This window comes from Bipolaris zeicola (assembly GCF_000523435.1).
Source record: "Bipolaris zeicola 26-R-13 unplaced genomic scaffold scaffold_214, whole genome shotgun sequence".
NCBI lineage: Eukaryota > Fungi > Ascomycota > Dothideomycetes > Pleosporales > Pleosporaceae > Bipolaris > Bipolaris zeicola.
Window position 1 is genome coordinate 1 of NW_006912263.1, and position 22522 is coordinate 22522.

Below are 22522 nucleotides of genomic sequence, written 5' to 3' on the forward strand. Positions count from 1 at the left end.
CGCCAGACAAACTCTCACGGCGCTTTTCACACCAACTCACTCACCCTAACCCGGATCGAGCTTAGAGAAGTATCAGCACCCAACCCCGTGTAACAGATAGGTAGAAGCATACTCGTTCGCCAGGCCTCTCCGCCCATAACAATTAGTAGTAGTAATAAAGCGCTAGGGGTGCAAAAGAAAGCAAATTTAGAAAGGTAGAATACTAGACTTTAGTATAGGAGCATTTTAGGTAGCTAAAAGTAGTTCTACTAGTCGTACGACATTAAAGAAGGCACGTAGTAAGGGTAGTTAAGAAAGGGCCCTAATAGGTTAACGGTACTATAGAACGTGTAGGAGAATAAGTTATAACTCTCGTACGTACTAAAAAGATATAGAGAAAGATTCTCTTTTAGATATAAGTGAGTCGTACGAAGTATCTATAGCTAGTATAGAGTAATTTAAGTTTTCGTACGTGGAGTTCGCGATGCCAAGAAAAAGTGGCACACTCGGTGGGGTGGCACTCTCGGTGGTGGAATACGTTATATATTTTCATATTGTGGTTATTAAATACTAACTCTAGAGCCGCATTAAGATAAATACTAGAAGACATTAAAATAGCGACGAAGCTAGATTCCATGGCGGACCATTGGGAGTACTGTGTTTGTATCAAGGCTCGAGATGGCGACTGGGGAGGGTAATGGGAGCTCTACAGTCGCCGTTTCTACTTTGTTGCCCATCTCGACGAGACTGATATCGCTTCCAGTAAGGTCCTTCTCTGCAGAGCGATAATAATCCGCTCGAGAACGGGGCGTGCTACCAATTGTAACTGTAGCCGCAGATAGTTTGCTAAACTGGCCGCTGCCGCTGCTTGCACTCTTGGAATTATGAGTACCCATACTGGAGCCCACCCTCTGGAGGAAAGAGCCCATGGACACCATAGCACTTCCCAGACCAGATATGCTGAACACAGGTCGCATTTTGAGAAGGCAACATGCAATCAGAGCGACGTTGGTTTCAACAACAGTCCAGAAAAGACCATGCGAAGTTATGCCAGTGATGTCATAGGTGGGCATACCCATGATGTACTGCTGATCGAGGGCAGCAGAGGGTGTGTTCTGCTTGATGCAGATGACCATGCGAACAACTGCAGAAGCAACAGCGAATCCTCCAAGTAGGAACACACCACACAACTGAAGTTTGCGGACAGTGGGGATTTGTAGACGCCAGATCTGTTAGAACCGTAATTAGCATCAAGTCTTCTTTTAAATACCGCTCATCGAGACTCACCCAAGGAAGTGGCAGAATTAGGATGCACAGGTCAAAAAAGGCATCCAGGACTGTGAATGCGATAGTCGCTTCAAATCCAAAAGGGCAATTCTCGGCAATGCTTGCCAGAGAACCCCAGTTGGCAGCGAAGTTCAGGCGGCAGTCGAAGATGAACCCAAAGAAGAATGCAATTATGAAACCGACAGTGAGGATAATGAAAACCAGAGAAGTCCACTGAAAGCTAGGCCATGTAAATATGCGACGGTAGAGGAAGAGGAATGCGAGTTTCGTAAAACCAATGGCCAACGGCTGCATAATGAAGATCATATACACACACTACTACAATTTTAGTCTAGTAAACACACGAGAAAAGAACAAGGGTACTCACCTTCTCTAAGATTACCAGTTCGGGTGTAGTGCTGTAGATCCAGCCTTCGACGTTGCTAGGATCATTATGACCGCCAATGATTCCCTTAGCGGCACCTAAAATGATGATTAGCTAAAAAAAAAACCCCAGTTTTTTCGTATTTGAGTTGCGCTTTACCATAGATCATAACGGTAGAAACACCAATAGTTGGGAGAAGAGCCAGGAGACAAAACAAATCATCGAGATGCTGGCTGAAACGCTCATCTCTAAATCTGTTCGCCTTCTTTCCTGCCACACCCAGTCGAATGGTGACGACAATAACAGTTGCAGCTGTGAGTGCGATACCAGTGGCCAAGCACGAAGTAACGTTGATGTATTCGTAGCCCATTTTGCCAGCGATTCAGCGACCTGGAGATGGTATTATGGAATGACTGTAGCAGCATTAACAAGTGGTATTCTCTTGGGTTATGTACCACATAGCATTCACAGCTGTGAAAGACTAAGTTTAGCCATCCTTCAACCCATACGCATGCCTGGACATCTAAGGGCACACCCTCCGAACACTGGTTGAGAGACCTAGTTAAGACCTATTTGCTTCCAGATCTATGGACGCACGCAAGGCCGTCCGTTGCAAGCGAAAGTGGCGTGTATAGGTTCCAAAAACCGGGAAAGGGGAATTAATGACATGTGGAACGTTGCCCACACATGGGCCTAGAACCGATACCTGACGCTAGTTTAAAGAAGAGGGTTAGTCTTCGATCGCAACAGACTGAAGCCGGACTCAGATCGATCCACGGTATTGGCACGTCACACTATCTCGGGCACGGCCGCAAACTCTAAATACGCCATCTCGTTAACTCTTGCCCCGTGCACGATGTACATATCATGCTGACCATCGTGAGTATTTGATTTGCAGGTTTACTGCAACGTCTTCCAGTCGCTACATCTCACATTTATCGTCACCATGTTTGCTCGCTATAAGCTCGTATCGTCAAGCGACAGCGCTTCGGAACATAGTCCGGATCCCGACTCGACACGCGGACGATTCTACCGAACTATAGCACTAACAGTGCTTACAATCGCCAATGTCTGTGTACTAGGCTTGTCCATTGCTATCTGGTACACCACACCTACCAGCCTTGCTTCGCCCAACGCCCCCGATGCACAACCCATTGAACTTGCTAGAGTAGAGTCGCTTCCCATCGATTTCGTTCCTTTCTATTGGAATACGCCATGGGGTGCACCTAACGCCTCGGAAGCTGATCCGCTGTGGGACAACATCAACACTGCACACGGTCATATCGCAGTGGACCATGAGTTCGCGGCAGAGAACCATGTGAGTTAGCTCGAACCACTTTCCTGGAAACCCTGACAGTGTGGGTCAACGGTTGATGGTTAACACATTCAAAAGTGGCCTCCCTCTATGAACATACCCGGAAAGCCTGGTAAAGGATTGTATCTCCTACAGGCCTACCATCAACTCCACTGCCTCGTACGTCACTCATCTGACTTTTAGCTTTTCCTCTTATCAGAAAAATTCTCTAAGCATATTAGTATAGCGTATTGTTCGCGCCGCATATTTAACTCTAAAGCGCCGAGAGCTCCCTATCTTCCCTTCGGATCACGTCTTGCATTGCTTTGACGCCCTCCGCCAGCACATCATGTGCCACGCGGACAACACTCCGCTCTATGGTCATGGCCATGGGACAGCTGGTGACGGACAACTACACCAATGCCGGGATTGGAACGCGCTTAGGGATTATGCAACAAAGAATACAGCGTGCTTTCGCGATGGCGAGCCTGGTATGAGTTTTGAAGACCGGTTTGGGGTGTGTGATGACGGAACAGATGGCTTAGAGGAGCGTGTGCCAGTACTGGCAGTCTCATAATCATCTTCATCCTCAAGTAATACATTATTTCGTACAATTTCAACATGGGCGAAACTACATCAAATTTCATGTTGTTACAGTCATCATCCTACTGCGACGGTTGCCACTGCGTGTGGGTTCTCTGTTCACGCACGTTGTGGCGTTGTCCAGATCCCGCTAGCCGAAAAACTATCAATTATTGTGTTATATAAAGTTGACGCTGGTAACGTAACAGTACGTCATAGGAAGATGTCTTGGCCAGTCGTTACATTAGGGTGATGAAGCCATTCTGCATCTCTTTAGGTTTTTCACAATTTGAATGTTGTCACTCCACTGTGCAATCAACATAGCTGAGTTCGGATTTGAGTAGCCAGCCACGGTGTATATCATAGAGTAACTGTGCTTTGCACCATGTTTGCAAACAAATTTTGCGCTAACAATTATAATAAGATGGCGAAATAGCTCCATGTCAGCCAAAGGGGTCCTTAGCTTCTCTAAAGTTATTTCTCTGGGTCTGCGATCTAGATGGCACTGTCTAAAAACGTAGACAGAGACTGCAGGTAGCTTAGTTCTCCTTATTCTGGAGATTTATGGATCCAAATAATGCTGAGTGGCTGGGCAACGTACGATTGCACACATGGTGTAGATGTTAGCGCATATCGCAGAGGCGCTTGCAGTCCTCCTATGTACCGGATAATGTAAAGTTTCATAGTTCGGGGAAAAAACGTGTGCTGGAGACAGTGTTCTGGCCCAAAGCGGATTGAAAAAGTAGGGGTGCGGCTGATCGATTCTAGAACCGCCACATAATCCCCTAAGGCTAGGCGATACGAGCTATGCTATTAGTTTATGATTGGCTGCATGCGTGTTGAAACTTTCAAAAACTTGTCTGCGCGACAAGTGCGGAACCTCAATTATGCGGGCGTTTTTGGTCAGAGTGCTCTCTGCATCTAAGCCTGCTTAAGGATAGTCACTCTATACCAAAATTTGGAAGCCTCATAAATTTGAAATCTTTGGTATAGAGAGCGCAAGGAATAGAGTTTTGGCAACTAAGGCGTTTCGGAATGTGGATCGGGTACGATTAGTTCGCTTCAAGTCAACTATTCACAGGAGAGTTGACAACAAAAAAGATCAAAACACACTCTACGACAAACTTTCTTCAACGGGCATAAAGCGACCGCGAATTCCAGTTCATCTACCATCGTCAGGCTCAATCATCTCTACCTCGTTTTATCAGCGTCTTACATTTAATTATCTTGGCTATCAGAGGCTTCTCTCTCTTCGTGTTGTAAATTGTTCAATCACTTCGAGTTTTCACAATGCAGTTCACTACTCCTCTCTTTCTTCTTTTTGTTGCTGGCGTGACCGCCTCCCCTCTTCTTGGAGTCAGCGTCGGGGGCATCAGCGTCGGTGTTGCCGGTTCTAGTGGTCTCGTTAATGTGAATTTGGCAACAGCCAAGCCTTCTTCTGCTGTTGCTACTTCTACTAGGACAACGACTACCACTGCAGCCGCAAACCCGACTATGCCTTCGTCTTTCTCAGCCCCGGTCCAGGGCCAAGGCATCCTGACTCTTGACAACTTGCCTGCTATGCCAGCCGTCATTGACAAGAGTCTTTCCGGTGTTCTTGGAGCTGTTTACGGTCTTAGTATGTCTACTCCCTAGTTCACTCCTATATCACTATTCTTTAAGCTACTGACATATCCTTTTAGTGTCTGGAGTTTGCAGCACTAATTTCAAATGCACTGTCACCGTTGCAGGATCTATTCAGTCTCTACTTGTAGATGGCGACAAGTACGCAACGAGTAGCTCTGTGACAGCGTGGTGCGATCAGGGTCGGTGCTACGGCACTGCCGATATCCCTCTTACTGCTACCGCTCCATTCACCATCACTTGCGACCACCTCACTGGAGGCACCAGTGCATGCTCGGCCACTATTTCAGGAGCTGTTTCCGCTATCTTCGCTAACGGCAGGCAAGTAGGTAAGTACAGTCGAGATCACTGGTCTCAAAACGCCGCTAATAGAATTTAGAACTCTGGGGATGGATCACACCCGCTGGTTACTGCAAGGATGGTATTTGCGTTGCTTCTATTTCCGCGGTTGGTGACCCAATGTACTAAGCGAACTTCGAAGTAGAATAACTAGGTTTCTATACTAGTTGTTATAGCGCGTGTAGATCTATTAGTGTGTATATTTTCTACTTAATTTTTTCTTACATTATATAAATATATTGATTATCTCCAGCCAGTTGCCTTTAACTATCAGACATCATAGATTACATAAGACTCTGCTGCAATGCACGTGCTAACCGTCAAGACTTGGCGTCGCATGGCATTGCATAGCCTCAATCCACGACGACATACGAACGCCACGACGCCATGAGCCCAATGTGGAGTCAGCGCCGTCTGATACGAGGATCCAAGTCTTGGATGATGTTTGGGATATCTCCCGCCCAGACCCGACACTTGACATGAAGCCTCCTACACTCGCTCTTGATTCCCATATAGCGCGACCGCTCGTTGCGTCGTGCATACTGCTTGCTGTCGTGCTGTAGTACCTATCCTCTCGTTACCTTCACATTGCATCATCCAACAACAAACATGTTCTGGAAAGCACCACTTCTTATCCTCGCGGCGGCGACAGGCATCCAGGCCGACTTTATGGTGTACACCGAGCCTCCAATTCCCACATCCGCAATACCCTCATTCCCAAACCCATCGGACGTACGTACCATCCGCTGCATCAATCCTACATCCCGCTAATAACCATTTCAGGCTGCCAGTTGGACTACTTCCGTCTTCCTCAACGCACGACTCGCTTACGCGTCTTTCACAAGGTCCCTCGGCGAGCCCTATCAATCCTCCCTCACCTCCGCGCGCTCGGAAATCGACGCCTTTGTCTCAACTGCTTCCAACTATAGCATCCCTCCTGAAGTTACCATGGCCGATGAGACACCAACATTCTTTTCCAAGCCGGACTGGTATACTGCGCTGCCGAGTCGCGCGAGGGCCTTCAAGGAGCAGCAGGTTAGCGACCAGTTCAGTATCGTACGAAATGTCATTGCGGCGCGGGTTACATCGGCGAGCTCGACGGGCGCGGCGATGCCGACAGCAGTTCCGGGGCAGTGGTTCGGCGCCGAGTTCGGCGTCATGGCTGCGGCCGCCGCCGCAGCATTCTTGTGAACTGAAATGGCTGGAAGGGCGACCTGGCATGATTCAAAAACGATAAACGAGATAGATGGGTGTTACGGATAATTTTGGGTATGGAAAACATGCAGAGTCATGCTACGAATTGACTACTCTGGTCAGTAGAAGGTGATCCAATCATCATGCACGAATGAAATAAATCATTTCAATTTAAAATACCAACCCACATCATCTGCGGTTTGCTTTTACCCTATCCTCTCCAGGTCCTTGAGAAACCTATGAAACTTGCCCATGAAAGATTTCATGCCGACATCGGTAGTCAACTCATGGTCAGCATCTGGCAGCACACCACTCTGATCACTTGCCAAACCCGTTGGCATGGCATCCACCCATTTCTTTAACAACGCCTCTTTATCCACAGCTGGCGGTACCATCTCATCTTTTCCAGACACGATAATCAATGTCGGCTTATCCAGTCTACCAAACAACGACTCGATCGTAGAAGCAGGCAGATCAGAAGAAAAGAAATCGTCATCTCCCCCAACAGAAACAAGCGAATGCCAGCGATACGCACTAATCGGCGACGAGAAAATCGAAGGAATAAGATCTGGGGGCATAATCTGCATCTCCTTGCCCTTTCCAATAAGATCTTCAGCGTGCTGAAGACTAGTATGCAGGAACTCTGGGGACATGAGTAGACTAGCAGTCTCGCGGTCCGAAGTGAGTGCTTGCATAATGTATCCGTCCACTGGAGGCGGTGCTGGAAGAGTGGTTGCGTATGTCATGATAGCCTGGCAGCCTACTCATTAACGGTTAACTCAGTGCTTTTTGCTAAAGTCACCAGGAGGTAAAAAAACAGCATACCAGTCGAACTCCCCATCACCACCACCTTCTCTTTTCCCACATACTCGCCCTTCAGATACGCCACTAGCGCCGCGAGGTCCTTAACATCGTTTTCTAGACTCGAATATCCGAATCCCGTGTAACTACTTCGCATCCGGAACTCGAATACCGAGTACGAGACAGCCCCTGTTTCTGCCATGTTTTGCAGGGCATTATCTATCTTGAGGACCAAGTCTGATGTTTGCGGTCCACCGGTTAGACCGCTGATGTATATTAACGCATTAGTTGAATCTCTTGTGCCGTACTCGTATGCGCAGGAGTGTGGTGTTGGGGAGGTGAAGGGATGGACGCGGACGATGTAGGGGCTTGGCATTGTGTCTATGGTAGTACAAAAGTGATTGCATTGAAGTAGGACTTGAGATGGTTAGATATATTATTCCAGAGAGAATATTGGAATTGGAATAGGTAAATCCTGTTCACGTGTGTTCGTTGGGGCGGAGTTGTGTTGCGTATAGAGGCATGTGTGATTGGCTGCGAGGTACAGTCGGGGTAGTAGTCCGCCTTACAGTAGTGCGGCATGATTAATGACCCATGACTTTCTAGGCAACCGGAATGGCACTTAGTCACTTATGAATATGGATAAACATATCTTGGTCATTCCAGATGTCCCGTTAACTCAATCAAGGATCGTGGTACAGCCTCTGAAGAAAGAACACTATTAGCACATGTTTGCAATTGCAGTAGTGGGCTCACCCAGTGAGTATTAACTTTCCTAAAAGAACACCTGGAAATCAAACAACACTGAAAAAGAATCCGTCCAACCATCATAGGGTTATGGGATACAGTATTTGGTAAACAGATTGTACCCTGATTCTGCCGTTTTCGTGAAGCATCGAATATCCCGAGCGAAGACGAATGTTGTGCATATCCCTATTCCCAAAAGTATCACAAACTTTACCCGTGAATCATGCACCCCTAAATTTTCACAAAATCAATACAAACACATATCCTTAATCCAATACTTCAGGACCAATCAAATCACTTCCCAGCCTACTAAAACATGCAAAGATCCTCAAACACCCTACTTCCCACCATCCCATCAAGCCACTTCTCAAAAAGCAACTCCAACTCCCTCTATATCCCACTACACCCCCTAGCCCCCCTTACACCCCATCAACATCCTCCAAAAACCTCCATCACCTTACTCTACACCCTCTCCTCCAATCAACCCTCCCACACCCACCCTTCACCCCTGCCCCTCCAACTCAGCAACCATGACGTCAGCGGCCCTCATTCCCACTTTATCACCACTACCACCACAACACGCATTACACATTACGAAACAATCCTATATTCCCAGCTACCCCCCTTCCCTACTCTCCTTTTCCCCAGGACGAAAAAATAAATAAATATCCCCCCCTTTGAGTAACTATCTAAGATAATCACGATACTTTAACCCCACCCCCCACCCGGCCATAGCAAGGACAAAGTAAAGTAAAGTAAAGTAAGAAAGAAAGAAAGAGGTGAAAAAAATGGGTATACCCTACTCCCGCCAGATAAACGCCGCCTTCGAACAAGTCACCCCGCTCGTCGCCGCCGGCTTCACCGTCCTGCGCACCACACGCGACATATCCATCTTGTTGGCGATAATCCAGGTTCTGACTGTTGTGCTATTGGCGTTGATACTAGGGGTACTGGTCACAGTGCTTTATTGTGTCAATCCGGATTTGGAGGTAACTCTTCTTCTTTCCTACCCTTATTCACTTTTAGGGGAGGGGTCGGGAGGAACTTTGCGGGGGGAGGAGAGAAAGGAAGAGGAAGGAAGAGGAGGAGGCTAACGAATAGAAAAAATAGGAAGAAAGACAACGCATAATAACACCCTGGCTGCGCTATGCCGCGCAAATAAGTATCTGGGGGGTTACGAAGTTTGTGGTGGGACTCGCGGTGATATCGAGTGCGGCGAGTGCGGCGGTGTGGAAGGGGATTGTAGCGAAGCAGTGGGTCGAGGATGTGGAGTATGAAGGGAATGTGCGGGCGGAGATGGCGTTGGAGGAGTTGGATGAGGAGATGGGGGATGATGAGGCGGGAAAGAAGAGTGGAAAGGGGAAAGGGAAGAAGAAATGAGTTCAATGTGTAGTACGTTCGGTTTGTTTTTTTTTCGGAAAGAAAGAAAGTGATAATTCGTATTAACTAACTACATAACCTTACGAAATTCTCTTCGGTGCAGTATACCCACCCCGATCAAGTAATAACAACGCAAACATGCCTCCCATGACCGGCCTCGCTTTGAATTCGATGCCAGGAGGAAAGGTGCCATCATTCGTCTGGTACAGATCCGTAAACGGCCTACTCGTTGGCGTCTCATTAACCCAAGTCGCCAAGTCATGTAAAAACATGTCTCGAGTTTCATCGCTCGCTATAGCGGCGCAAAAGACTTCCCAGTCGGATTTAGTGTAGTATCTGTTTCGCGTGTCGAGAGGGACACCGTATTTTTCTTTCACGGTAGGGTAAAAAGCAGACTGAATATCGTAGACTTGCTGAGGCACGAGGTCGAGCTTGAGCAGGCGGTCGTTGTAGAGGTTGTAGAGCAGACCGTGGGTGCTGGCGTTTCCGTAGTTGAGGATGGCGTGAGGGGGGTTGTCAGCGCTGTTGATACCCAGCTGTTGCCACTGAGAGATGTAGTTGTGGGCAATGGAGGTGTAGTTTTGGGCGTCGGCTGTTTCATTAATAAGGCTTGACATGCGCGACATGGCCTCGATGCCGATGATTCCCTTGAGTGCGAGGTTGGTTTGGTTCACGAGATGGCCGGCAAAATCGTCTGTTGATAGTTGCTCTGCGGGGTAGAGACTGTCTTGGACAAGATATTCAGTCCATTGCTTGAGGATCTTGTAGTGCTGGCGGATGTAGTCAGTATTTCCGGATAGCTGGACATATTCCAGAACCATGACCATGTGGTTTCCGCACTCCTCTAACGGCATAGGCTCATCTTGGCCATCCGGATGACCCGTCGCATTCGGGTAGTGGGTACCCAGATCATGAATTGCCCACTTGTTCGGATAGTGTCCACTCTCTTGGTTTTCGAAATGGGGATCGAGCATCAGCTTCATCAACTCAGGGTTGGTGTAGTAGAAGATGGGCGAGGCGGGGTAAATGACATCCACCGTCTGCGTGTTGCCGTTTGATGAAATTTCCTTAAGAAACAGGTAATGCTTCTCCTCGGTTCCTACAAGTTGAGTGGCGCCGAATGCCTGGCGGGCTGCCAGAGTAGTCAGAATGGCGTAATCGTCTCCTCCAGCTGCCTTTGAGTCGCTTGAGATTTGATCGTCGAGCTCAGTGGAGAGCTTGGTTGACTCAGAATAGTCATTGTAAAAGAATGAAAGTGCAGAGAGATCATCTGCAAAATAGCTCTTCCATAATGAAGGAAGAGTCGTAAGTCCTCCAGCGCCCAGAAACTGGATGGCATCGTCTTGACACACACCAATGGTAAACAGCTGGTTTTTCGCTTCCGAGCCTACTTTCTGAAAATCTAGAGAGTACGCAAAAACAGGCCATTGATCGTTGATTGCTCGGAAATTGCTATCTTGTGAGTTGTCGAGTTTGCCGCTGTTGTTGAAAGTTTCGCGGACTTTGACATCAGCACCAGACATGTACGTCAACCCCTCTACTGATTGAGTCCCGTAGTACTAGGAACGTCAGACTCTAGGTCAGCAACAAGTAAATGATAGCACTCACCCAATTTCCCCATTCTGCTCGATCATTGACTTCGCTAAAGGTCTGTTGATTCTGCTTCCACACTTTGTGGTAGTGTATGTCGTCTGATGTGGTGCCAAAATCCCACTGAGCTATGGCGCCAATGTCACCAGATGTCCACTCTATTTATTAGTTAGCCAACATCCTCCTTCTTTGAGAAAGTCTTCCTACCAGCACTAATGTCAGTGTAAATTTGAACACTATGCTCTGAGCCATCTAACGCTGAGACTTCGACCTCTATATAAGAGAAGAGCAGTGATTGGCGCTTAAAATCGGTTGGAGTAAGTGGTGATAGAAATGTGACTTTGAGTTGGACTTTGTTGTCGGCATTGAAAGTGAAGATACTTTTGGTTGATGTGTACTCAAAGGATGTTTGATTTACAAAGTCCTTGAAGCCGCTGGGTGCGCCCATCCAAAGGAGAGTTTTCCCATCAACCTTGATCATGCCCGCCCAACCTAGCCACTGACCGCTATAGACAGTTAATTCAGAGGTTCAAAAATATTTTTGAGGAAAACGGACGTCCAGAATGACGGCCACTGGCCTGGTAGGTACCCGCCATTTCCACCGCTGCTTCCTGCAGGTAACCATGTACTCAGATAAGGGCTTTTGACAGCTAGTGGTAAAGACGGAGGACGCGCCGGAGTGAAGGTCGAGCTGGATTGAGTGACGGCTGTTTGAAGCAGGCTAAAGAGCCCGGCTAACAGAGGAAGACGCATAATCAGCACTAGGCGGTGTCGCCAAGTGAATATACGAATATTTGGGAGAAGCCATGGCCGCCAGATGTTATATACGCGGATTTGATCCGCCCTTGCCCGGTGTCACATTGTGCCCACTGCAGCTAGCCATGGGAGAGGTAACAGGTATGCGGATATGGATAGTAAGCGCCAGACTTAAACCCAGTAGCTTCATGGGTTAGATGATCAGCACTAGTCTCAGGCGGGCCACTGAGCAATCTCCTTATGGCTGTGAATGACAACGAGCCAATTCCATATGAACATAACCGGCACTTGATCTTGTAGATGCGAATCCACGTGGGGACATGTTGGTATCACTTTGCGTTGTCAGTTGTACGTCCGCAAACATGTCTCAACGGTGCGACCGGAGTGGGGAAAATGGACCACAACGAAAATCAAGCCGGTACCAAAGAAAAGTTGAGTAGAGACACGGCTAAGATCAGCAGTACAGTAGGTCCAGCCCGTTCTTAGTGACACACCTGACCTAATTCGAAGGATTGTGTTTTCGACCTGCCAGTCTAGATGAAGAGCACGAGGTTCTGCAGTACAGCAGCACTTCATTTATTGAGGATCATGAAGAATGACTTAGTCGAGCCTGATCATGCGCCTCGTTGTTAGCCCATTGTTGTGAGATCAAGGGGTTGCATGGGAGGCCAGGGTTATGTCCGAGTGATCTTGGCGAACGATGGTTTGCTTCGTGCAGGAGCGGATTCCACGCCAGCAGACTTGACGATACCTCGTGACTCTACCTTGGTTGGTGTTGAGGAGTGACGCAGTACAGAGGGCTAGCGGCAAAGGGGACAAAATAGGATGGGATTGCCAGGCGCTGTTTGACGTGTGTATTGGCACGGGCGTTGGCGTAGGCGTTGGCGCTGGTGCTGGTGCTGGTGGCAGGCTGGTCGTACGCACTAAGCAAGTGCTAGCAGGTGCATGATGCGGGGAAGGCGTGCATGCACCCTGCCGTACTTTGCCTTCAACAGGCAAGTGCCATCGGCTCACTTGCAGCTCTACAGTCACTCGAGCATGCAATCACACTGGACAGAAGCAAGCTGTATAGGCCAAAAGTCACGGCTGTCAAGGGAGTACTTTAGGTAGCATGGCTACGTTACCATCAGAGAGCATGTGGTCCAGCGGCTTTATCAGTCTTCGCCATACGAGTCAAGCAGTATTCATTCTACAGCTAGTATCAATTTAATTGACTTCCTCACACATACAACAACCAGCCAACGTGAGCCTATGATGCGTCTTTCAGACTGCAACACGTTGAACCAAGGTAGTCACTGCTACCACAGCGCCAAGTAAAGCACAATGCATCATGAGATCCTTCCATCCATAGACCCGACCCTTCCAACCATTGCTAAGCCAACGCCAGAAACAACCATAATCGTAAGTGAAATGACGGAAGTAGGGTATCCAAAAGCCAAACCAAGTGGCTAAAGCGAACAATATCAGGTCGTTGAGCGACGACCTCGGAGTGGGAAATTAGTGTGGCCAAAGAACAAGGAAAAAAGAAAATAGAAGCGATGTCAACGGGGTATCCCAGTGCATGATGTAGCCCAGCCCACGCAACACCAAACATAATTTTACACAATCAGAACCCACCGTATCACGACTGGGCAACCCATGGACGGGGAACGTTCTCGAAGCGCTCTGCACAGCCGCGAAGCCAAGCACAGTCCAACACATCGTGGACATTCCAGCGCCTCTCGCAGTCAATGTCAAGACAACCCCGGACCAGGGCCAGCGCGTCCTCGATACAGCCATCTTGGGCGGCTTCCGAGTTGCGAATCGCCTCTTCATCCCATTGGCAGCTTTGAATCTTCTCCATGGTCTTGATGTCAAGACCATCGTTGAAGGGCAGAGTGGCGGTGAGCAGAGCGTACACTACTACACCGAATGCCCACATGTCAGCCGCGGGAGAGAAGACAGGCCCAGATGTGCTGAAGAGCTCGGGAGCAGCATACTGCAAGCTGCCAGCAATCGACGTGCTGGTCTCGGATCCATCAAGAGGTTGCGGCTCTGGTCCATCTCGCTGGTCGCTGATGATGAAGTCGGCCATGCCGAAATCGCACAAAAGGACGTCGCCGCCCTCGCTCTCAGCATTGGGCACAGTCATGTCGAGGAGACAGTTTTCGAGCTTGATGTCACGATGCACAACCTGGACGTCATTGTGCAGGTAACGCATGGCCGATGCAAGCTGGTAGGCATAGCGTTTGACCAAGTGTGCTGGGAGCCCGTTTGCCTTCTTCTTGCGTGTCTCCCGGATCAAATCAAACAACGTTCCGCCCCTGTTCAGCTTGGTGATGCAGAATGTAGCATAATCGGTCGTGTACACTCTCAGCAGGGGAATGATATAAGGATGCCGTAGAAAGCGCCAAATCTCCACCTCGTGGTCAAATTGTGTCTGAATCTGCTCATTCTCCAGCTCAGACTTGTTTTGCTGCGTCTTGTGCACAATCTTAACCGCGTCAACAACGGGTTTGCCATTCTCCATGCTCGTAACCTCCTTGACAACGCTAAAGCCGCCGTAGCCAATTTGCTTTCCGATAATGTACTCGCTGTCGTAGCCAATGCCCTGACCCTCGTCATCCGGCTGGGGTGGTCTGATGGGTGCCTCGGAAGCCTTGTAGCGCGCAAGGAAAGAAGCAGCCGGTGACATGGATGACAGGGAGCGGCCAGAGCGGGTGGATGATCGCCGACTAGCACGCCTGATGCTTCCATCCTCGCCAATCTCAGACCGGAAGCTCTTGTTTCGAGGAAAGCCAATGCGCCGTGGGGAAGGCGAGAAGAGCGGAAACTCCAAGGGTGAGGTGGCCTGCATTGGCGAAAGCACATAGTCGGACGGGGTCTCCAGCGGCGTTTGTGCTTCGTCAAGTGGTGGTGAGGCCGTAGCATCCGACGTCAGCGATGCAACCTGGTCGGGGTACTCGTTGTCTCGTGCCAGACCGTCAATGGGGGCTTGGGCAAGGGGAAATCGAGAGCCTCCGACGCGGTACTGCATGCCTCTGCGTGCCGAATAAGGCAGCTCGAGATAGTCCTGCTCATCAGAGTAGCTTCTGTTTTCAGGGTGGCGCGACTGGCGTGCACTCTTGGGGACTGGCACGCCCAGGCCGACGCCTTCGCCAGAGTCAAGGCGGACCTCGTCATTGAAGCTGATACTCGTCTTGCGCTGGCGGAAGCGGGCCAGGTAGTCATCGTCGCTGCCACTTCCGCTGCTGCCTACGGCGAGGGAGCCGACATGGCCGAAGTCGCTCTGGTGGTCAGCGGGGTAGGCGCCATGGGAGGATGAGTTTGCGTCCTGAGCAGCCTCAAACTCGGCAGTCAGCTGCGATGGGCCATGGCCGGCGTGGGGCGAGTCTTTGCGGGAGAGGGGCGCGAAAGAGGCAAAGGTCGAGGCGACGGGCTTGCGCGGCGTCGAGGTGTCGAGTCTGAGCTTCTGGAAAGAGTGTGAGGGGTCTGAAGTCGGGGCCATTAAACCGGTTGTACAGTGAATGCAAACCTCTGTGAGCGCCGGCGGCAGCGGCGGCGGGCGGTCGTAGTATTAATGTGCGTCGTGGTCGTGGGGCTGAGGCGAGGACGTGGAAGGGAAAGGGAAGGTTTGCGGCAGCCAAGGGCGAAACCGGGAAGGGGAGGTAATAGGATTATGTCGTGGTGGGCGCGGGAGGCAGCGACGTGGTGCTAGCGGAACGGTAAAATTACGGTCGCGCCCGGGCTGCGATGTGCCTGCGTAGGAATGGCTTGGGGGTGGCAATGTCAATGCTACCGCACAACGAGCATGGAGATGGGCCGAGGGCAGGAGGTGAGCAATTAAAAGGGGACGGATGCTGGGGGGGGGGGGGGGGAAGGGTGTGCACGAGAGTAGAGTAGGAGAGAGAGTGTGTGTGCCGCCGCTCTTTGTCCTTTTTTTTGTCTTTCTTTCTTCTTGTTTCTTTTTTGCGCTTGCCTGAGGGCGGCGCAGGTTTTGTGGTCGGCCCATCCCCCACGCATGTTGTTAATAGGCGGCAGTCAGCAGCGGGCGCAGGCAAGAGAGTGGATGGTGGGATGCAGAGCACGTGAGCAGCCTCGCAGCCATGCAGGCAGCTGTGGTAGCGGGCCTATGGGAGCTCGAGGGCGGCGCCGGAGCGAAGATTTGCGCGGCCACCAGAGGGCTCTAGTCGACCGTTGTTGAGGCTTCTGGGCGAGAGACTGCCGTGGTTGGTGGCAGCAGCGACATAGCCTTTGGCTGCTAGGACACAATACTTTTACTTGGCCTACCCTACCCCGCCCGGAGGCGACATTCGGGCTGCGGCTGCCAGGGTCATGGTGGGAGGAGTGCTATGTAAGTACAGCGTGGGCGGCCCATGTGCATGTACTCTTACATACACAAACACATGCGAGGTACATGTGCCGGTCCAACTACTCTATTTTTTTTACTGCTGTGCGTGGTGCTGGCCTCGTCGACAGACAGACAGACAGGCAGACAGGCAGACAGGGTGGGCCTTTCGGGGAAAAGAGGGTTGGCGGTGCATGGCCCAGCTGCGGCCCGCAGGACACTGAGCACAAGCAGGACGGGTGTGGGTGGATGGGTGGGCAGAGTGGGCTTGATGCTGCTGCTACTGCTGCTACTGCTGCCACTGCTGGTGAAGACAGTGGTGGATGGAGACGGTGACAGACTCTGCTCGGCTGGGCAGGGACGAATGGCGAGGGATGCATGGCGACACTTATCGTGAGGGCAGCCCCGGCGTCTTTGCTGGCCTGGCGAACACGTCAAGCGGCCGGGGCAGCGACATGACGTCGCCCGCTGTGCTGGACGCCGCCCCGGTTGGCTCACCGCAACAACAGCAGCAGCTAGGCCGTTTGCATGCTGCCCCAGCCCCGTTTGGTGGACGAGCGGGCGTGCTGCTGCCGTTGATGCTGTCTGGCGTGCATTGCGCCTGTCTAATCTCGCCCTGCTCGACGCCTCTCCGTGACCCTTGCTCTCTTGTTGGCGCTGCCTGCATGTCCGGGCGACGCTTCCGCTCACTAGCACCACCAGCTCAACTCCCGCCAAGCAAGGGCGTGCGCGCATCCAACCTCGACACGCCCACTGGGTGACAACATCACAGAGCTCGTCGACCCCATCGCACCGGCCCCCATCCCAAACACCACCATCTCCGCCCATCATCACCACAACCACAACCACCACCGCCGCCGCCGCCTGCTGCCCGCCCTCTGCCCTGCGCGACTGGTCCCGCTGCACACTTGACTTCTCGCTCCCGCCGCCCCATCACCACTACACGCCTCCGCCCGCCCGGACTGCGAGCGCCAGCGCCTGTAGCCATGGGCATCTCCGACCTCTGCTACCGTTTCTTCTGCTGCGGCGGTCAGTATTCTCGCAACTGCACGCCTTGTCTGAGCCTTGCTAACTGACCGTCGCCCTGTGCAGCCCGCTCGAGGGACAGCATATACGATCCCGTGCTCGCAGATAGCGAGAGGGAAGCTGTTGCCGACCTGCTTGGCTTCCTCGAAAATGTACGCCCACCCGCCCTCTGCACCACCACCACTGCATCCTGCTAACCTGCTCGCAGCGAGCCGAGACCGACTTCTTCTCTGGGGAACCCCTCCGCGCCCTCAGCACGCTCGTCTACTCGGACAACATTGATTTGCAGCGGTCGGCAAGCTTGACTTTTGCCGAGATAACAGAGCGAGGTACTTGGCCCTGCCTCACCACCATCATTGACGCACCTAACCATCCTTGACACAGATGTACGAGAGGTCGACCGCGACACGCTCGAGCCCATCTTGTTCCTGCTCCAGAACCCAGATATCGAGGTGCAGCGTGCCGCCAGTGCCGCCCTGGGCAATCTTGCCGTCAACAGTATGTACACACCGCAGCTCTTGCAAGCTTCTTCTAACCCTCGCAGCCGAGAACAAGGTAGCCATTGTCGCTCTCGGTGGCCTGGCGCCCCTGATCAAGCAGATGAACTCGCCCAATGTCGAGGTGCAGTGCAACGCCGTCGGATGCATCACCAACCTGGCTACCCACGAAGACAACAAGGCCAAGATTGCACGATCAGGCGCCCTCCAGCCCCTCACCCGCCTCGCAAAATCAAAGGACATGCGCGTCCAGAGGAATGCGACTGGTGCGCTGCTCAACATGACACACTCAGGTATGCCTGCTTTTCTGATTAGTCCATGGTCCATGCTCACACGATAACAGACGACAACCGACAGCAGCTGGTAAACGCCGGCGCAATCCCCGTACTCGTCCAGCTGCTCTCTTCGTCCGATGTCGACGTCCAGTACTACTGCACCACCGCCCTCAGCAACATTGCCGTCGACTCGAGCAACCGCGCCAAGTTGGCACAGACCGAAGGCAGGCTGGTTGGCTCCTTGGTCCACCTCATGGAGTCTTCGTCGCCCAAAGTCCAGTGCCAGGCCGCCCTCGCCCTTCGCAACCTTGCTTCTGATGAGCGTTACCAGCTTGAGATTGTGCGCGCTCGTGGTCTGCCGTCTCTTCTCCGTCTCCTCCAATCCTCGTACCTCCCGCTTATTCTATCCGCCGTCGCATGCATACGAAACATCTCCATCCACCCCGCCAATGAGTCACCCATTATTGAAGCCGGTTTCCTTAAGCCCCTCGTAGACCTACTCGGCTCCACCGACAACGACGAGATTCAATGCCACGCTATATCCACACTCCGCAACCTTGCTGCTAGCTCTGACAAGAACAAGCAATTGGTCCTCGAGGCTGGTGCTGTGCAAAAGTGCAAATCCCTCGTACTGAACGTGCGACTCCCAGTGCAGTCAGAAATGACTGCGGCCATTGCTGTGCTTGCACTAAGTGAGGAGCTAAAACCTCACCTGCTGAACCTGGGCGTCTTTGACGTCCTCATCCCACTCACAGAATCTGAAAGCATCGAGGTGCAGGGCAACAGCGCCGCTGCATTGGGCAACTTGTCGTCAAAGGGTAAGTCTGAATGTGTCTTTGTTCTGCCAGCCACTAACAGAAGCAGTGGGCGATTACTCGATTTTCATCCAAAACTGGACGGAACCCGCCGGCGGAATCCATGGTTACCTGCGCCGTTTCCTCGCTAGCGGCGACCCAACGTTCCAGCACATTGCCATCTGGACACTCCTACAATTACTCGAATCCGAAGACTCAAGATTGATGGAGCTCATAAGCAAGTCGAACGAAATCATCGATATGGTCACGGAAATTGCCGAACGCAACATCGAGTCGGACGACGAAGACAACGAGGACGGCGAGGGCGAGGTCGTGACCCTTGCACGCAGGTGTCTTGAGCTCCTGGGCAAGAGCCCCAAGACATTTGTCGAAGGATAGAAGACCGTCAGATCGCATTTTATACCCTGTTTATCGGTTGTCGACTGCTTTTTGCGCTCTTGCTCTCACCGCCGTATTCGATTTTTCTGATTATGCGTTCATGTTGAAGACTGCTTCCAGGCATTAGGAGGGTTGGCGTTCAGGAGCAGATGTATCCTCAGTATCTCTAGCGAGCATTGGCGGAGTGGGCTTTTACATACATTGGCATGCACACATGTTACCACTACTCTTACTCCCCCACACCGACGAGAAAAAGAAATTTGTAATTGATAGATTTGAAGCTTCTTGGGCATCGTGGAAATGAAACAGACGGTGTTCGTTTTTTCTTTCGATTCCACGACCCTGGCCGACGTGATTTCGCCCAATGCCCATGTTATGCATGGGTGATATATAGGTAGTCCAACGGTGATCCTGATCCAAATACATAAAAACCCTGGGTACAAATGCAACCATTGTAATTGGCCGAGTCGAACATTCCAGCGGAAAGCCCTTGCTACGTCCGCCCCTCACTCTGACATGTGACGTCGCGTTACTTGGGCTAAGGTCGGATCGGCATTACCTTATCGATAGCCAAAATATTTGCGACTTTCCCGAGTCACGCTCCACTTGCTTCCCTCAAAACAACCACCACAGCGATGCCGCCCAAACCAAGAGGAAGCGGGACCACACGCTCCCGCGGCGGCGCAAGGGGAGGATCAGTCGTAGCAAGAAATTCAACAGACGCAACCGAATCTGTGCAAGATGCGACCCCGCAGAGTACAGCTCCTGCAGCTGCCACAGGAGATTCGATTGAGCCAGTAATCCCAAAGGAAGAGGATACCGACTCGAAGCCCGTCGTAACTGAAGAGGGCGCGCTGAATGCAACCGAATCAAAAGCTTCATCTTCAGCGACAGCATCGTATGAACGCTCTCTTTCACGTACGACGCCTGTGGTGCTGATGACTATGCGATAGTGCTGCCGAATCGCCCCAGCCTGGCGCAGAACCGAGCGCTCGCGCCCCCGTACAGAGGCTAGGCAGTTTGCAAGGCTCAGTACCTCCTTCCCGATCCGCATCACCATCTGTTCGCGGCCGCGGCGGTACAGCTCGAGGCAAGAGAGGTGTCAAGACGCCCGCGTTCACAGGTAGACGAAGCAAAGAAGAGCGAGACGCCATCGCAAAAGAGCAGGCAGCCCGCGACCGGGAACGGACAAAGGAACAGGTCGCTGCAGACAAGAAGAGAGAGGCCGACGCATTGAGAGCAGCTAGGCGTGAAGCGAACAAACAGAAGAACGCACGAGGTGGATTCAGTGGAGTCGCCAGCGGGCCATTCTCGCTCGGAAGCTCTAGAGAAGGCACGTCGATTTGTTTCGAATACAAGCAACTGCGCTGACTGTGGCTTTAGACAGGAAGAACAATCCAAATCGTGGACACTCTGGTTTTGGCGCAGGATCCGGCTCACGAGCAGAACGCATCAAGAACGAAGATGGCGGTTACGCAGGCTCAAGTCGGTCTGGAGGCGGAAGTGGGGGCGGAGGCAGCTCTTACATGAAAAGAGAAGATGGCGGAATGGTTTCCTCGGATGATGAAGACGATATTAACCTGCCACGTAAAGACATTGACCTGATCGAGATATCTTCTGACGAAGACGAAGCCAAGGACAAAAGTGTGCCGACACAACGTCCCACAAGGACAGCATTGCCTGTTCGAATAGGACGGAAAGAACACCAAGAGCGAACATTTGGCATAAACACAGAAGCCAGCTCGGAGGCGTCTGCTAAGATACTTGAACAAGCGGAATCGAGCGGACAGTCGCTGGCTACGGCTGCCACCGACCAAGCTGGCCGAAGATCAAAAGCCAAGTCAAAGGATGTGGAGATTACCGGCTCTCGCAAGCAGTTCAAGGGTGTTTGGAATGACCCAGAAGATTCCGACATTGCTGTCAAGACGGAACCCACCAGCGACGACGAGAACATGGCTGATGCTGAACAAGTTGGCTTGTCCAACGCTCCAGCTCAGCCAGCGGAGAAGGAAGAGCCACAATCACCGGACGCTGAACGCAAGCCGAAAATCAAAAGGAAGAGTATCGCCGAACCCATCCTCCAGACTGACGAAGACCGTGCAGAATGGGCGCGTTTTCAGTCAAACTTGCGCCACATTCGAGCTGAGCTGGGTCCCGAAGAGGTGCCGTCTGTTGACGGGACAGGGGACGTAGCCATGGCAGACGCCGGCAGTGCAGAGAAAAGACCCACAGTGCGAGATAACAATGTTTATCTCTTCCAGATCCCACCTCTGATGCCAGAAGTGGAACCGCTGTCTGTCAAAAAAGAGGCTTCAGACGCCCAACCCCCTCCACCACCCGTCCAGGCTTCAGGCAAAGCGGATGCGAAGATCAAGGTCGAGGAAGGAAGTTTTTCAGATCCTAATGCCAAGGCCAAGGAAGGGGTCCGCTTTGGGAGTGGACTGGTGGGCAAACTGCGCGTACACAAGTCTGGCCGCACAACACTGGACTGGGGCGGCACGAGCTTTGAGCTGACGCCGGGAAACAGATCAAGCTTCTTACAAGAAGTAGCTAGTGTCGAGATCCGGCCAGAGAACCAGAGAGCAGCGCCCGAGGATGCAGGGGATGCAATTAGTCTTGGCAGGGTCAAGGGCAAGTTTGTGGTGGTTCCCAACTGGGCGAAGATGCTGGACTAGTGCATGGAGAAGGTGTTGTCCAAGTATACGGTGTTTCCCGTGGTGTTTTAGCTCATCAACAAGGTTAGGGCTGAAACGACACAAGTCTTGTAGCGTTGCTGTCAGAGTACAGTGAAGCAGTGCCTTTGAAAGAGGCTGCGCTAAGCTCCACCCGTATAGTTGTCGTTGGTGCGTGGCAGTCCGGCAAGCATCGCGGTGTGCAATTGCAATCTGCAAGCGTTTTCTGTCGGCCCGTTGAGCTGCGCATGCCCACGTGAATATGACACATTTTGAACTTGTACAACACTTGGTTCTCGCCATTCCTTCGACTCTGTTTCGAGTTCGCCAGCGCCTACGAGCTAGACTGATGAATACAGGATCAGAGTATATACACACCATTCCCAGGACCGAGCCAAGTACGTGACACGAGGGCAGAGCAGCCGCGGCGTGCGACGAGAGCGGTGGTAGGGGGGGGAGAGTTCAGTGCAGGTGGCACGTGCATGGGATCGAGATTCGAACGTCGTGGGCAAATGCCATGTTGAAAGCTGAAAAGGCCAGTGCGGCCACAATCGAGCCCCCGCGCATTAGCCCCTCGGCAGGAATGCCGGTGCAGG

General features: G+C 51.7%; 12 protein-coding genes across 12 annotated transcripts; 8 read left to right on the forward strand and 4 right to left on the reverse strand.

The window, feature by feature from the left end:
- Nucleotides 1-605: 605 nt before the first annotated feature.
- Nucleotides 606-2000, reverse strand: COCCADRAFT_8397 (uncharacterized protein; the record flags this gene model as incomplete). The annotated part of the gene is made up of 4 exons (XM_007718121.1): nt 606-1208; nt 1267-1581; nt 1634-1728; nt 1790-2000. 4 exons carry the CDS (start codon nt 1998-2000, stop codon nt 606-608), a joined length of 1224 nt encoding a protein of 407 aa, XP_007716311.1.
- A 497-nt stretch (nt 2001-2497) lies between these two features.
- COCCADRAFT_29531 (uncharacterized protein) lies at nt 2498-3501 on the forward strand (the record flags this gene model as incomplete). The annotated part of the gene is made up of 3 exons (XM_007718122.1): nt 2498-2509; nt 2550-2948; nt 3172-3501. 3 exons carry the CDS (start codon nt 2498-2500, stop codon nt 3499-3501), a joined length of 741 nt encoding a protein of 246 aa, XP_007716312.1.
- Nucleotides 3502-4796: 1295 nt separating this feature from the next.
- Nucleotides 4797-5597, forward strand: COCCADRAFT_106700 (uncharacterized protein; the record flags this gene model as incomplete). The annotated part of the gene is made up of 3 exons (XM_007718123.1): nt 4797-5124; nt 5189-5454; nt 5502-5597. 3 exons carry the CDS (start codon nt 4797-4799, stop codon nt 5595-5597), a joined length of 690 nt encoding a protein of 229 aa, XP_007716313.1.
- Nucleotides 5598-6077: 480 nt separating this feature from the next.
- Nucleotides 6078-6659, forward strand: COCCADRAFT_106669 (uncharacterized protein; the record flags this gene model as incomplete). Its single annotated transcript, XM_007718124.1, has 2 exons — nt 6078-6200; nt 6252-6659. The coding sequence occupies 2 exons, from the start codon at nt 6078-6080 to the stop codon at nt 6657-6659; spliced, it is 531 nt and encodes a 176-aa protein (XP_007716314.1).
- A 209-nt stretch (nt 6660-6868) lies between these two features.
- Nucleotides 6869-7839, reverse strand: COCCADRAFT_29534 (uncharacterized protein; the record flags this gene model as incomplete). Its single annotated transcript, XM_007718125.1, has 2 exons — nt 6869-7422; nt 7488-7839. 2 exons carry the CDS (start codon nt 7837-7839, stop codon nt 6869-6871), a joined length of 906 nt encoding a protein of 301 aa, XP_007716315.1.
- Nucleotides 7840-8546: 707 nt separating this feature from the next.
- COCCADRAFT_106708 (uncharacterized protein) lies at nt 8547-8744 on the forward strand (the record flags this gene model as incomplete). Its single annotated transcript, XM_007718126.1, has 1 exon — nt 8547-8744. A coding segment is annotated over one exon (198 nt), but the record flags the coding sequence as incomplete, so codon positions are not given.
- A 254-nt stretch (nt 8745-8998) lies between these two features.
- COCCADRAFT_64621 (uncharacterized protein) lies at nt 8999-9530 on the forward strand (the record flags this gene model as incomplete). The annotated part of the gene is made up of 2 exons (XM_007718127.1): nt 8999-9199; nt 9321-9530. Coding segments are annotated over 2 exons (411 nt in total), but the record flags the coding sequence as incomplete, so codon positions are not given.
- A 140-nt stretch (nt 9531-9670) lies between these two features.
- Nucleotides 9671-11933, reverse strand: COCCADRAFT_106682 (uncharacterized protein; the record flags this gene model as incomplete). The annotated part of the gene is made up of 4 exons (XM_007718128.1): nt 9671-11149; nt 11199-11338; nt 11388-11686; nt 11737-11933. 4 exons carry the CDS (start codon nt 11931-11933, stop codon nt 9671-9673), a joined length of 2115 nt encoding a protein of 704 aa, XP_007716318.1.
- A 303-nt stretch (nt 11934-12236) lies between these two features.
- COCCADRAFT_40236 (uncharacterized protein) lies at nt 12237-13135 on the forward strand (the record flags this gene model as incomplete). The annotated part of the gene is made up of 3 exons (XM_007718129.1): nt 12237-12401; nt 12932-13033; nt 13067-13135. 3 exons carry the CDS (start codon nt 12237-12239, stop codon nt 13133-13135), a joined length of 336 nt encoding a protein of 111 aa, XP_007716319.1.
- Nucleotides 13136-13557: 422 nt separating this feature from the next.
- On the reverse strand, nt 13558-15423 carry COCCADRAFT_40237 (uncharacterized protein; the record flags this gene model as incomplete). The annotated part of the gene is made up of 1 exon (XM_007718130.1): nt 13558-15423. One exon carries the CDS (start codon nt 15421-15423, stop codon nt 13558-13560), a length of 1866 nt encoding a protein of 621 aa, XP_007716320.1.
- Nucleotides 15424-17249: 1826 nt separating this feature from the next.
- On the forward strand, nt 17250-19254 carry COCCADRAFT_106712 (uncharacterized protein; the record flags this gene model as incomplete). Its single annotated transcript, XM_007718131.1, has 7 exons — nt 17250-17292; nt 17356-17441; nt 17498-17618; nt 17674-17787; nt 17834-18079; nt 18130-18879; nt 18923-19254. The coding sequence occupies 7 exons, from the start codon at nt 17250-17252 to the stop codon at nt 19252-19254; spliced, it is 1692 nt and encodes a 563-aa protein (XP_007716321.1).
- Nucleotides 19255-19889: 635 nt separating this feature from the next.
- Nucleotides 19890-21929, forward strand: COCCADRAFT_40239 (uncharacterized protein; the record flags this gene model as incomplete). The annotated part of the gene is made up of 3 exons (XM_007718132.1): nt 19890-20152; nt 20208-20587; nt 20638-21929. The coding sequence occupies 3 exons, from the start codon at nt 19890-19892 to the stop codon at nt 21927-21929; spliced, it is 1935 nt and encodes a 644-aa protein (XP_007716322.1).
- Nucleotides 21930-22522: the final 593 nt, after the last annotated feature.